Below are 13,119 nucleotides of genomic sequence, written 5' to 3'. Positions count from 1 at the left end.
TGGATAGATTTGTCACAAGGTGAAATAAGAGCAAGTCCTCGATTTATTATCATTTTCTACTTGTCCTCCCTAATGCAGCTCCTGCCAGGATGAGTTTGCTGTGGGAAAGTGGAATGAAACCAGGCCTTTCAGTGCAGCTAAATAGGGCTGGGGGAGGGTTTCTTTCGGAGGGGGAATCTTCCTCATTATGAGTGGAAAATGTGCAACGCGGAGTTTTCATCAGATGCCGCCCAGCCTCCCAATTAGGACGGCTGAGACAAACAGCTCCGTTATTACATGCGACTGTTTATACAGTGTCACTCAGCCATTGTTTATTTCATGAGCATAATTTATCTCTTCTGTTGTGCTACCCAATTTGTTTGGACTTCCAGCCCAGTTTCATCGCACACATCCTTTGGCCTCCCACCAGCCTGCTCCCCAATTAAGTTTCTGAGCGCACTGCACAGCGGTCCCCCCTCCCTTCCTCCCTTCCCCCCCCTTGTTTCCCGGCTGATGTCTGCATCCCCTTCTCACTGCAATGCTCCCCGGGGCTCCTATCCCAACCCCGCTGGCTGCCCGCTCCTCAATGCCTCATGGTTTATTCAACAGTCAAGCTGCATTTCTCTTTTCCCTCTCTCTTTTTTTTTTTTTTCTCTCCTTTTCTTTCTTTTTCCCTCCTTTTTTTTTTTCCCCTTTCTTTCTTTCTTTCCCCCCCCCCCCTTTTTTTTCTCTCTCTCTTTGCTCTTTTTTTCCCCTTTCCTTTTAAATCAGAGGCCAGTCAATAGGTGTCACTTCGGCAGCTTGGTTCTTTTGCAACAAACCTCAAAACCAACAAGCCAGCTGTATCTCAGCAATGCAGTCTGGTGACTTCGCAGGGGCTGAGCCCTGACCCACGGGGCGGCAGCTCAGAGGCAGAGCACTCGTGAGCACTTGTCTCCAAAGGGGACAAAGACGTGCCCTCTATTAACATCTACTACAAAAGCTTCATCCAAGCTTGGCCCTGCCTTCCTGTTCCCAGTATCACTCCCTTTGGGGTGCGAGATGATTTCTCAGTGCTGGAACACTCCCATCCTTGAGCTGCCTTTGCTCCAAACTTTCCAATCACTTTTCTCACTCTTCTTGCTTGCAGCACTGCCTTCAAAGATTAGCTAAAATAGAAAAGTGCTAATCCACATTATGGAAATTCAAATCCTTGTTGCTACGTTAAGTTGTTTCAAGGAAGTTTAATCTGGCAAGACTTGGAGGTGAAATCCACTGTTTAAAGTGGTAACAGAATCCATGCATCGCCTCTTCTATTAGTGTGAAAGCACTATAGGAGCAAGAAGCAGCATTCTACTCCTTGGCATAGCAACTTTAGGCTACCACGATCTCTGATGTGCTCCAGCAAAATCCCATTGAGCGTTCAGCTCAGCTCCGGGTTACAGCTGAATGAAGGATCTGCTGCTGCATTCCCATTCCCACTTTGTTTGCCAGCATTGGTTTTCCAGGATTTCTGCTAGAGATCTGCATAGTGAGCTGCCACCAAACAGTGGGACTCCATCTAAATGCCTGCTGTTTGTAGGCTAGTGTCCAAAATTTCAGTGATGAACTTCATGTGTCCACGGGAGCCACCATGAGACAAAAACTGGGCAGATGTGAAACCTGGGTTACGTCTTGAGTGAAGAAAGCATCCTTTGGGTAAGCAATCTGCAGAGGAGTTTACTGGCTCTCCACCTCCCATCACTATGAGCTGCTTCAGAAATTCATCATACTTTAAATGATTCACTCAAGTACCCATTCAGCCCCAGTTCATAGATTGCAGAGCCTTTATTACACAGCTATATATTTAGCACTGAAATGGTTCTCAGCAGTTGTAACAGCCCTGTCATCTAAGGAATAAAACAAAGAGCCATTATTAATCAAAAAGGAGACACAGTCTTTATTGTCTGAAGCCATGGTAGAGTTTTTATATCGCCCTGTCGGTTCTTTCAGGCTGTCACACAACTCAGTTTTAAGCTGTCTCACTGGCAGCCCTGGAAGCTCAAGCCCTCCTATAACATCTCACAGCTGACCTCCCAGCTCACATTGGTTTAGACTGACATCAGCATTGATCCTCAGCATATTGGATATGGCCAACAGCCTAAGAGCGACAAAACTAACCTTTTTAGAAAAGCTTGAAGTAGATGGCAGTCTGGCTGAGAAAGGAATTAAAGGTAGATGGGTTTACTTATAATCATGGTTTAATCATAGACGGGTGTGTGTTTTGTGCACTGATTACATCCAGAAGATCTGCATCCAGGCACTGTCTGATGGCAGACATTTGTGTGGCTGTAGGATCCCAGAGGTGTGTGTGCCAGCTGTTCTGGTGTGACCCTGCTACCTGCCAGCCCTCCTGGGCCATGTCCTGCTGCCCTTGGTGGGTGAGTGTCCAGCATGGGGCTGGAGGAACCAGCCTGGTTCTCTGGATCTGGACAACATGAGATATACCCAGCATCCCTGCCTAGCAGCTACCTGACTTCCTCTGTGTCTTTGGGAAAAGCAGCCAGATTTGGAGCCAGAAGACTTCTTTCAACATGCACTTCCATGGTGCAAATTAGTCCATGAAATGCAAATGAAGCAGCACCTCTCGCAGAACCAACTACCATCGCTTTCTCCTCAGGCTTCTGAGAGCATTCGAGAATCTATTGGCAACAGCATGAATGCAGAGTAAAGAGGACACAGGAAAGACACATCTGAGGAGGTGCTGTGCACAGGCTCCCAGCAAAGCAGCTGTTTGCACAGCGAGGCAGACCCAACTTTCCTTCCTTTGAATGTTTCCTCTCTGAATAATGAGATGGGAAATTTGAAGGCCCAGAATCTTAAAAAAGTGGCACACATTAAAGAAAGAATTGCCCTTTCCCAGCTTTGTAATTGGCTTTAAGACTGACAATCGCATCTCCAAAGCCCCATGCTCCTTTTTCTCCATACGCTCAGGAAGCGCAGAGCTCCCGTTACACTTCTCCCAGCACCCCGCCGAACAGCCAGCAGTCTCCTAGGCTAATTAGGCACACTGTATTCTGCACATATTTTGCATTTCTGAGTAATTAGGATAATCAGATTTCTGCCTTAATTCTGTACGTATACACCATAAGCAGGTGTATTGCCTTTCCCACAATGCTATCACAAGAAGCGCGTTGTCTGCTGGAGGTGCGGATGCCAGCCGCCTGTCAGAGCCCATTCTCGTCTCACACATGGAAATCTGCTGCTAACGGATTACCAGGAGTCATGGGAAATTAGGGACTTGATTTGGGTGAGTAGCCAGTAGCTCAGATATTTGTGCAAGCTATCTCAATGCACAGAGCCTTCATATCTGGCCAGAAATTTGGCCGTTCTCTTCGTAGCCCTCCAGGGAAGTGCTGTGAGTGTGGCACAGGGGTCGCTTGGCCCCTGTGAACCTCAAAGGTGTTCGGAGTTCTGCAAAGTGTGATAGCCCTCATCCTTGTCCTTGAGCATTTGGCCTTGAAGCTTTCACAGATAAGGGACTATTTCCCTCTTAACAGAGCATCAAGGGTGCAGAATCTTTGAAGAGGGCTGAGGATGCTCCCACACTCCATAGCATGGAGCTAAGTGCTCCTGAGCACCTGAGCTGCAGCAGCAATACTGGCAGACCTTGCTACACAGCCTCCACAGAAAGACCACCTATCTGAAGAACTTCACATATGAGAGAGGTTTTGCTTGTAGAGCTTAGAGTGCAACCCAGTATACACTCAACACAAAGAAGCAGAGCGATGCTCTTGTCGTAGTATTAATGTAAGAATAATGTCCAAACCTCACAAGTATGAACAAAACTGATTATGACCAGGGTTTAAATCCCTCCTGATCTCCAAGTTAACTTTCCTGGTACCAAGATTAAGCACCGGTTACTACAGAGATAGTTTTAAGGCAAAGCTGAAGACAGGGAGTGACAAACTGTTAATTGAGGTAAGGCTGCTTATCCGTGGTGGCTGAACACAGCATACAGAACAATCCATGCAAGGTTACACTCAATACTTTGTAAGTTCTGCATGGGTAATAAAATACCCCGTTCCCTTCTTCAGTGTCCTCCATCTCACCTTCCCCATTCAGCTGGAACAGTGCTTACAGATGAACTATCTCCAGAGGACATCACTTGGAAAACACAGTGCAGCATCAGGCACTTTAATGAGTCCAAGGCTGTTGTCAGGGTCACCACGGACAGGGGAGAGGTCCTGTTTCCCAAAAAGGTCTCACAGGAGACATCTTCCCAGGCTTCATATATCTGCCATCATAGTGTATTCATTCGAGCACCAGGATTCATTTTTTATTAAGTATATTTATCTCTGGAGAACTTTACCCAAACTTTCCTCAGTAATATCCAGTTCTTGTTCTCTCATGACTTTGGCCAGGTTGCCCAGTGCTCAGTAAAGAAGAAGAGCATGTGACTGTTCGCTTGCTTCATTCTGACCCACTTCCCTTAGGTCAGCAGCATCCTGTGTTGCTCAGGGGTGGCACAACAGCATCCCTTCTCTACAGGTCTTGATGTGTTCTCATCTCCTCTGACATGCACAAGACAAGGAGGCTGTATTCAGCTCTCCCATCCCATTGCTGTGCTGCTGTGACAGGGTGGCAGTTTGTGCTCCTGTGCTTCTGGGGTGGACATCTGTGTGCTTGATGCATCGGCACAGAGAAAATACATCGGTGATCCTGGATCTCTACAGTTTTAAACATCGGTTGAAAGAACCAGAGAAGGAAAAATAGGGAAGAAAGCAGGTATTTTGCTGGCCTGAGAGAGTCTAGAGAGCAGGTGGGAAGCTGCCTGCTGGGCTGGCCAGTCGCTGAGAGGTGGCAAAGAAAGTTGGCACAGCAACTCCTGATGTCTGCCTTCTCCGAGCAGGTGACGAAGCCAAGCTGTTGTCTCGATTCCCACAGTATATTTTCATTAAGCTGTGGCAGATGGCAGCAGAGGTCACCGCTTCCACACCATCATCCTTTCAACTGAAAGGTGTCAGGGAATCTGACACCTCAATTACTAAAGCAAGACTCATCCAAACAGAATCCAGGATGAAGGAGGAAAGGGAATTAGAAAAGCTGCTCTCCTAATTTCCATGAATCCTCACCTTTGAGAGAAAATCTGGGATGAGAACCTCCCTGATAAACAACATATTTCTGCCTAACATCCTGACACAGAAGCAGCTGCTCTGAGAACCAGCCACAGACACCAGAAAAATGGCAATTAAGTCCTTGCGGAAATGAGAGCAAAAAGCACCCCTTGGAAAAGGCCATTGATGCTAGTGAGCTACAGCAAAGTCAAGGGAGCATCAACTGATCTTACCCCAGCAGAGAACTGCTGCTCACTTCCCTCTAGGCTGTGAAACGTGCAACATGAAGGGAAACAAAACTGCCATGTTTTGCTTCACAAGGGTTTTTAGAAGACAGCCAACCCACAGAGACACCAGTGCAACATCACCATTGACTTCTCTGTGTTCAACGTGAAATGTGGTTCTGATATGGCAGTAGAAGCAGGATCCTTGCTGAGACACCAATCTTTCTCGTCCCAACTGTTAATACCCACCTTCCTTTTACCATGACTATTTCCCTAATTGTTACTATTATTAATCCTTGCTTTTGTGATCCATACAGTCATCCATGGCAAAGAAGATGAAGTGAGAGTCTGACCTCCTCAGAGCTCAATGAACAAGCAAAGCAGAACTTCTTTGTTCTTATTTTGGGATCTCTAAATCATAATACAGTTTTGGAATGATTATGAAATACCTCAGATTGGCAGCTCTGCATGGTGTTGAACTCATTGAGTTTCCTTCAACAACAAAAACACCCAAAAAGCATCGGCCTACAAGAAGATAACAAATAAGTTTAACAGGAGTGAGCAGAACCAAAGCCTGTGCTTTCTTTGTGAGCAGCTTCCCCTTAGTATTTAGGAACGACATCAAAACTCCCAACTCGAAGACATCAGAGATATTTGGAAGATGAAAACATCCAAGACACAAAATAAATTAAAAAAAACCCCAAAAACAAGAAAAAAGCCACCAAAACCCAAACTTCTTTTTACTGAAACTTTTCAACTTTTTGACAGAAGCTTGAAAACACTTCTAAAAAGTTCAAAATATTTGGGGTTTGGCACAATAAAGCCGCCGTCATTTCCAGCAAACATTGCTGAATGCCAGCAAATTTTCATTCTGGGGCCAGAACTGTCCTTTTTTTTTTCTTCTCATGCTCTAGAGATGGAGAATGGAAAAACAGTGCACTTTTGAGATAAAAAAGGTTTCCACTTCGTTGAAAAGCTTCTTTCAACCAAAGCTCACTGCAGACACAACCTGTGCAGTCAGCTCCGCTCATGACACCTACTCCAGCCAACGCAAAGGGAACAGCACAAGCATAAGGACATTAAATCAGAAGTTATCTCTTCTTTTTTAAATGGAAAGGTTTGATTGTGCTGACCTCAAACTCAATGCTTTGTTAATGGGAGAAGGGAAAGCTACAGCTGGGGCACTTAGAGCTTGCTAGATCATACGCATTTTCTCAAATGCTCGAAAAGCAATGGGCCATTCCAGGGTTTTCCTGGAGGAAAAGCGATCACAATCTGGCCTTTGTTATCCAGCTTATTCTCCAAGAGTTCCTACTTGAGGGCCCCTGGAGCAGATTCTTGGAAGAGCTCCATTTTGCACCCCAGCCAGAACGCTCCGAGTTTCCGTATATTATTAGCACACAATGGAGCAACGTCAGCCCGCGCTGGGAAGGGCCCCTGGCAGCCACAATGCTCCCAGCCCCAACCCCGCACCGGGCAGGGGAGAGGGGCTCCCTTCTGGGGAAAATCCACCTCCTTCTCCTCCTGCACGGCCCTGGTGTTCAGGGACAGGAAAGGCAGGAGGCAGAGCAGCAAAGCGCAGTCAGGCAAAGGCACGGCGTCAGCCAAAATCCAGGCCAAGGGCTCCGGGAAGAGTTGACCTCAGCACCAGCTTGCCCTCAGCAGCTTTTTGGCTTGGGCTTTGCCAAATGACATGCCTGGTCTGACAGTGCTAGATGGGTTTGGTCGGAGGGCACAAGGAAACTTGATTCCTGTGAGTCACTTGCAATCTCTGCCACCACCGCTATGGGAAACATGGATGTGGGCTGCTGCCAATGCACAATCTGCATTGAAACATGCTGTGTGTCTCCAGGCCCCTCTTCCTTGGTGCTGCTCAGAGCTTTTGGCCTCAGACCACTGCTGCATTACAGACTCCAGCTGCTCAAGGAAAGAGAGAAAAAAAAAAAGAAAGAAAAAAAGAAAGAAAAATCTCCACATGCAAAAATTCAACTTTTTGTAAGAGAAGCCCCACAACTCCAAAACTAAAAATGCTTGCCAGCACAGCGAGCATTTGCCAGCACATTTTTGATTTTTTGCCAAAATATCCTAGCCAAAACTTTGGAGAGAAAAAAAAAAAAAAATACAACAACCCAGAATTGTCTATGGAAAGCAGATACTTCTCACGAAAATATTCATTTAGTCAAATCCCCAGGTTTCTACTGAAAGTCAGCATCAGTGGAAAATGCTGACGAGCTCTATTATTGGCACAGCTTTAATTTTCCTTTGTCTGGAACAGACACGGAGAGGACAGCATCTGTCAAATGTAGTCTTTTGACTTATGTTATTATTTAAAATGGTCTGTTACTGTATGTGGTCTCCAGGAGAGGTTCAACCCATCACGGTGCTGGGTGCTGTGTGCACACACGGTTTCCCTTCTAGAGGGATTATAATTTGAGCACAAATCCTGGAGAAGATAAATAGTTGGATTATAGGGTAATTTCACATTGGTCCCAATCAGCAAAGGGACGCTGCGCTCACCCCTGCACCTGCTCTTTATTTGGTGCTTTGTTGCTCAGCCATGTCCCAGCTGCTGGGCTCTGAGCTCCCCAGGAGATGCAGGAACCTGCCCAGCTGTGCGGGCAGCTGCAGAGCAGGGAGAGATGGGTCCCTACCCATTTCCCTACCCTTCCACTGCAATCCTGCTTGTTCCTTCCCATGGATGCTCTCCCAACCTCCCTTCTGCAGACTCATATTGCACTGAACACATTGAGCCCATCCATTCTCCTGCCTTCCCTGACGTGTGTGCAATCCTACGTGCCTGTCTACCAGGCTCCCTTCTACCCCAGCCCCATTGCTTCATGTCCTGCCCAAGCTGACACAATCCCTTTAGGTACAAGGGAGCAGTTAAGAGAAGGATCTGCACTGGTTTCAAATAGTTTCCAGCATTGGTCACCCCCTTCTGTAAGAGATTAAAAAGGCATTGCCAAGAAGGGAGCGAGGGAGAAGGAGAGCACAGGAAAATAAATAAATAAAGGTATATAGTTACTTTTGGTTAGTCTCTGTGCAGTCCCATCCCAGGGCGCCGTGCTCTGCGCTCAGTTGAGGTATTAGTCACTTTTTCCATTAGAAGCTCTTATTCTATGGGGATTTATAATGTATCTGTAAAATTGTCTCCAGGCTTTGCTTGGCATCTGAGCTCTCGATTCATGGACAGAATGTAAAGAAACTGCAGTTGTTTGATTTACTGGGACAGGCACAGGGAGGGAGGGATTTTTTCCACGCTCAGCTTGGTGGAAAGAAATTCACGTAGTGCTTTCAGGACATGATCACTTATTACTCTACAAAATACACCAGTTGGGTGCAATCTCAGAATAAGTTCACAAGCATGGTCTTCCCCACGACGCACTCACAGGGAAAGCCTTGCCCTTTTCCAAGCCTCATTTCTACAAGGGAAAAGGGCACAAACTCCAGGATCCAAACACCCTGGAGCCTCTCCCATCCGCAGGGTGTTCCTGGCCTGGCTGTTCCCATGGACTTCTGTAGACAGGGATTGGTTGAGAAGGGCAGGATCGAGTGCAGCAACACACAGCAGGACCTGAACCTCCTTGCAGTGCTGATCAGATAGGCAGCAGGAGCTTGAGGTGGACGTTGCAGGCAAACAATAACCTAAAATTGGAACGTGGCAAATTACTTATTCAAACGCCAGCCTTCCTCTCCCCCTCTTGATTAGCAAACCGCTGGGGAGCCAGCCCTGATTTTCTCCAGACAGTCATGCTCAGCTCCACTCCTTTTGCTCAGCCCTGAGCTGCCCACGGGGCTGCAGCCCTCGTTGGTATTCACACTGCGCTGCAGCCCTCCCTTCCCTTGATGGGCTGTTCTGCTCTCCAGCTGGATCACAAACTTTTTATCTGCATGCACAGCAGTGATTAATAAGTTCAGTTTCTATCTTTTTTTTTTCTTTTTTTTTTCAGGGAAACATTTAAGCTGCAGTTTGCAAACACTTCCCAGTACACTAACTCAACTACACACACCTAATAATAAAGCAATCTCCAAAACACACTGCGAGCCAAATCCTCCTCCTTTTCTTTAAGTAGAGGTGTCTTTAATTCATGTTTGCATTCACTGCGTATAAATGAAGCCTCGAAGAACAGACAGGAGAATATATAATGAAACAGAACGACGTCCTGCAGAACTGGAGTGGGAAATCCCACAGCTGAAATCCTCTCTCCTATTTAAATGAAAGGCAAAAGCACCACTGCCCCCAAGGAGCCAGGAGTCACCCCGGCACTTTGGGAGACAGCAGCACACAGGGAGGCTGGGAAGAGTTCAGGGTATCAAATGAAGCAGAGCAGAGACACGAGAGGAACAAAGGAAGTTCACGTCGTTATAATTTATTGATGATCTTGGCCTGATTGCTTCAGTGTTTTGTCTCAGTGGAGCGCACTGCTCAGCACTGAGTCCTGCAGGTCACTCAGTCGTACTGAGGTGGAAACGATGCGACGGCTTACAGACAAGTTTGACTTACAAGAAGATAAATAAAATAACCACCAGGATGGGACTCAGCCTCACCCAAGCACTTGCTGAGGAGCAGCCAGGATCTCCTGACCTCACTCCCAGCGGAGCGGAGCTCCAGGAATTCCCTCCCCATAGCTCACATTTTTCCAGCTCTACCAATTCACCCAGCGAGTGCCATGGGAAATCACTACGGCTCAGGCATCCAAACTTGCTTAAGAATGAGCCAAACCAATTCTTTTCTTCAAGGAGGAGGGTCTTAAGGAAAATAAAATGCTGGGGGTTCTTTGTCCCTGTATCTTGGATACGGAAAAACTCCCACGCTTGTCAGAAATAAGAGCAGCACCAGCAGCCCATGGCTTTCTCTTTTTCTTACTCTTTTTTATTTCCTTCCCTCCAGTGTATGCAAGTGCGTACCTTAAAGCTGGATGACACAGTGATGGGTTTAAAAGACAGTGAGTGTTGAGATGCCAGTTTCTAGTGTAATACAGCTTCTTTCTTCTGTGAACATGGGTGAAAAATCAAAAGAAATAATCCAGTAGGCTGAATGCACTCCCTGGCCATTCAGCACGCTCATAAATATGCCTGGCGAGACGCTTTGTGTTAAAAACTTCTATTCTGCATTTTGTTTAACTGCGAGTCAAATCTTCCATCCCCATCTTCTGCCTGCACTCCTCGCAGTTAGTGGGGCTGCATTCCCACCCTGCTCCCCATCAGTTTTAGGCCAATGGCTTGCATTTGAAAACTAGCAGGTTCTCATTGTTTTTCTATTGATTTTTCTCCCACTTTCCAGCCAAATGCCCGCTCGCTGGTTGCCTCTTGGCAGAAAATATGCTGCTGTTACAGTAAGCAACTCCCAAACAAAGAGTTCTAACTAGATTCGCCCTTTGGCACTAGCTCACCATTCAACAGAACTTAGGAGAAAGCCTGCCATTTCCTGCACACCGCTAGCGCTCCAGAATAAAGCAAATTTGGAAATGAAATTAACTACGTATAAGCTGTCATTTCCTTTTTAAGGCTGGAGGAGCCCTGGAGACCATCAGCTACTGACAAGAAGGGGACCCTCCAGGTCCAAGCTGGATGCACAGACACTCAGGAACAAGCAGACCTTTGTTATCACCACTCACACCAATACACACGCAGATGTCACTGGGATGAGCAGCCTTTGCCCACAAGGGACACTGTCTGCACGCCGGCCAGTTTATTCCTAAAGAAATATATGCATGAGCACATCGCATATAGCACATCACCCTGAGGACGGCTGAAATAATTCCTTCCACGCCTGCATAGACCCTCTGGTGCAGGGTGGGATGCAGCTGCCTTAACTCCTTCTTGCAGCCACACATAGAAGGGCTGAAGGTATCGAGAGGTTTCGGCATGGAGGAAGTTTTGGTTTGGTTTTGAGCATTGCCACCAAACTGCGGGGACTCCTTTGATGGACAGATTTTCTTTAGTTGTATTTGATAAACACAAACTTATAAACTGAGGAGTTGCAAAGGAAAGAAAAAGAAAAGGAACAAAAGCATAACGACCACATTTCTCCGAGTTTTAAGAACGAGCAGAGCAACTCACCCAGCAGTGCAGCCCCACCGCGAAACCAAGTTGTGGAGGGACAGTCCCGGAGCTCCTCCGGCCCCGAAGCACAGCGGGCTCCGCTCCGGCCCGGCAGCCCCATCCCCATCCCGGGCAGCACCCCGGAGCTCGGAGAGCCGGCACTTACCAGCTGCAAAGTGCAGAGGAAAATCAAGGTGCAGCGTCCGGTGCAGCATCCCATGGTCCCCGAGTGCGCCGGGGCAGGCAGCGGGATAGGGACAGCGGGGACAGGGACAGCGGGGACAGGGACAGCGGGGACAGAGCACCCGGCTCACCGCAGCCCCGGGGCTCTCCCCGCCAGCAGCACGGAGCGCAGCTGCCGCTCGCCGCCGCCGGGAGCGAGGCGGGCGGGGAGGGAGGAGGGAGGAGGGACGGAGGTCGCGGCGGCTGCCGGAGCCCCTCCGGGAGTCGGGGAGGAGGCAGTGGGGCCACAGCTTAAAAGGGCAATGCTCCGCCGGACGTTCCCGTCCTGCAGGCTGAGGCGGTTGGGATGAGCCCCGTCAGCCCCGCTGGGATGTTCCCGGCCCCCCCCGGGCACGGCCCGCCCCCGGGAGGCTGAGCCAGGCTGTACCAGTTTATTTATTTTCTAGAGATGGGAGACCCTGCTGCTGGCCGAGGGTGTGCCAGCACTCCGTGGATCGGGCATGGAGACTTTAGGGCATCTCAGACAACAGGAACCGGGACCTCCTCTTTCCACATGCGCCCCTCGCCTTTTTCCTCACACAGATGCTGGCTTACTCACCCTAGAGTCTTCATGCCCAGGATTAACCTGAAATACAATAACTGTTTCCATAAACTTCGTCAGTTAAAGTGCACATGGAAGACAAACGCAGGGGGATAAGTCTGAAAATCATTAAAATGCACATTTGTGAGTGTCTTAAATTGCCCGGATTTGTATGTCACACACAACACACAGACCACATCACACCTCAGCGGTCCCATAAGTGTGTAGGGGAGCATCTCCTGTGGAGAGTTCCACAAGAGCACCATCTAAGAACCACCCACCATACCACGCATCTGCATCAAAGCAGGTCCGTCTGCTTCAGTTGCAAATGGCAAAGATATCCGGGAGCACCAAGCACCTCTATCAGAACACTGAGCCCTCCACGTTGCCTCCTGCCCAGAGGAGGGGAGCAGAGAGCTTCTGTCACCTCTCCCTGCTTTTGCTCAGCCCAAGCAGCAGGTAACACACAGACATGCCAGGATGGGGATGCACTTATAGCTAAGCTCCACCAGAGTGGGATAATTAGCTTTTGGAGAGGCACATCTGATGACAGTGTCATCTCTTTGCAATCTCCATGGCTGCATGATAAAGTTTGCTTTGCTCTCAAGAAAGTCAGGGCTCCATTCCTGCCTCTAAAGCAGCGTGACTTTGGGACTGTGAGTGATCAGCCCCACTGCCCTTTAAATACTCATACCAAGTTGCTTTTTGCAGTGGTGGAGATGGAGATGGCAGCTGAAATGACAGAAGCTCTATCATTTTAATCGAGGAAGTCATTGCTTGATTATAACAGAATTATAACAGAAGCAGGGTTAGTCTTGAAGAGCTGTGAGTGTTTGAAACCTGGTAGTAACAAAGTTATTTTTATTCAAATCAGACACAGGGAGAAAAAGAACAAACAAAAACAAGCAGACTGTGAATACCTAAGGTTGGGAGATGGACTCTGAAATGATCTCAAATCCTGTTTTTAAATGGTAAAGTGTATTGATTATCTGACCTGTGCACTGAGCAGAACCAGGGCAGCAATTAATGCAGT

The 13,119-nt window shown here is 47.8% G+C and overlaps 1 protein-coding gene across 6 annotated transcripts in view; it reads right to left on the bottom strand.

The window, feature by feature from the left end:
• The window catches only part of NKAIN4 (sodium/potassium transporting ATPase interacting 4), a 47,433-nt gene extending 35,572 nt beyond the window's left edge, over nt 1-11,861 (bottom strand). For 5 of the 6 annotated variants that reach the window (XM_048962912.1, XM_048962913.1, XM_048962908.1 and 2 more), the window contains exon 1: nt 11,490-11,861. In XM_048962912.1, the coding sequence (XP_048818869.1) occupies nt 11,490-11,543 (54 nt within the window). In that variant the 5' untranslated portion in view covers nt 11,544-11,861. The remainder of the gene's footprint in view (nt 1-11,489) is intronic. The other variant, XM_048962911.1, reaches the window with a different exon arrangement.
• Nucleotides 11,862-13,119: the final 1,258 nt, after the last annotated feature.

Source organism: Lagopus muta, chromosome 16 (genome assembly GCF_023343835.1).
Source record: "Lagopus muta isolate bLagMut1 chromosome 16, bLagMut1 primary, whole genome shotgun sequence".
In the NCBI taxonomy this organism is placed as follows: domain Eukaryota; kingdom Metazoa; phylum Chordata; class Aves; order Galliformes; family Phasianidae; genus Lagopus; species Lagopus muta.
Note: the sequence above shows the minus strand (reverse complement) of the source record. Positions and strands in the feature narration are given on the sequence as shown.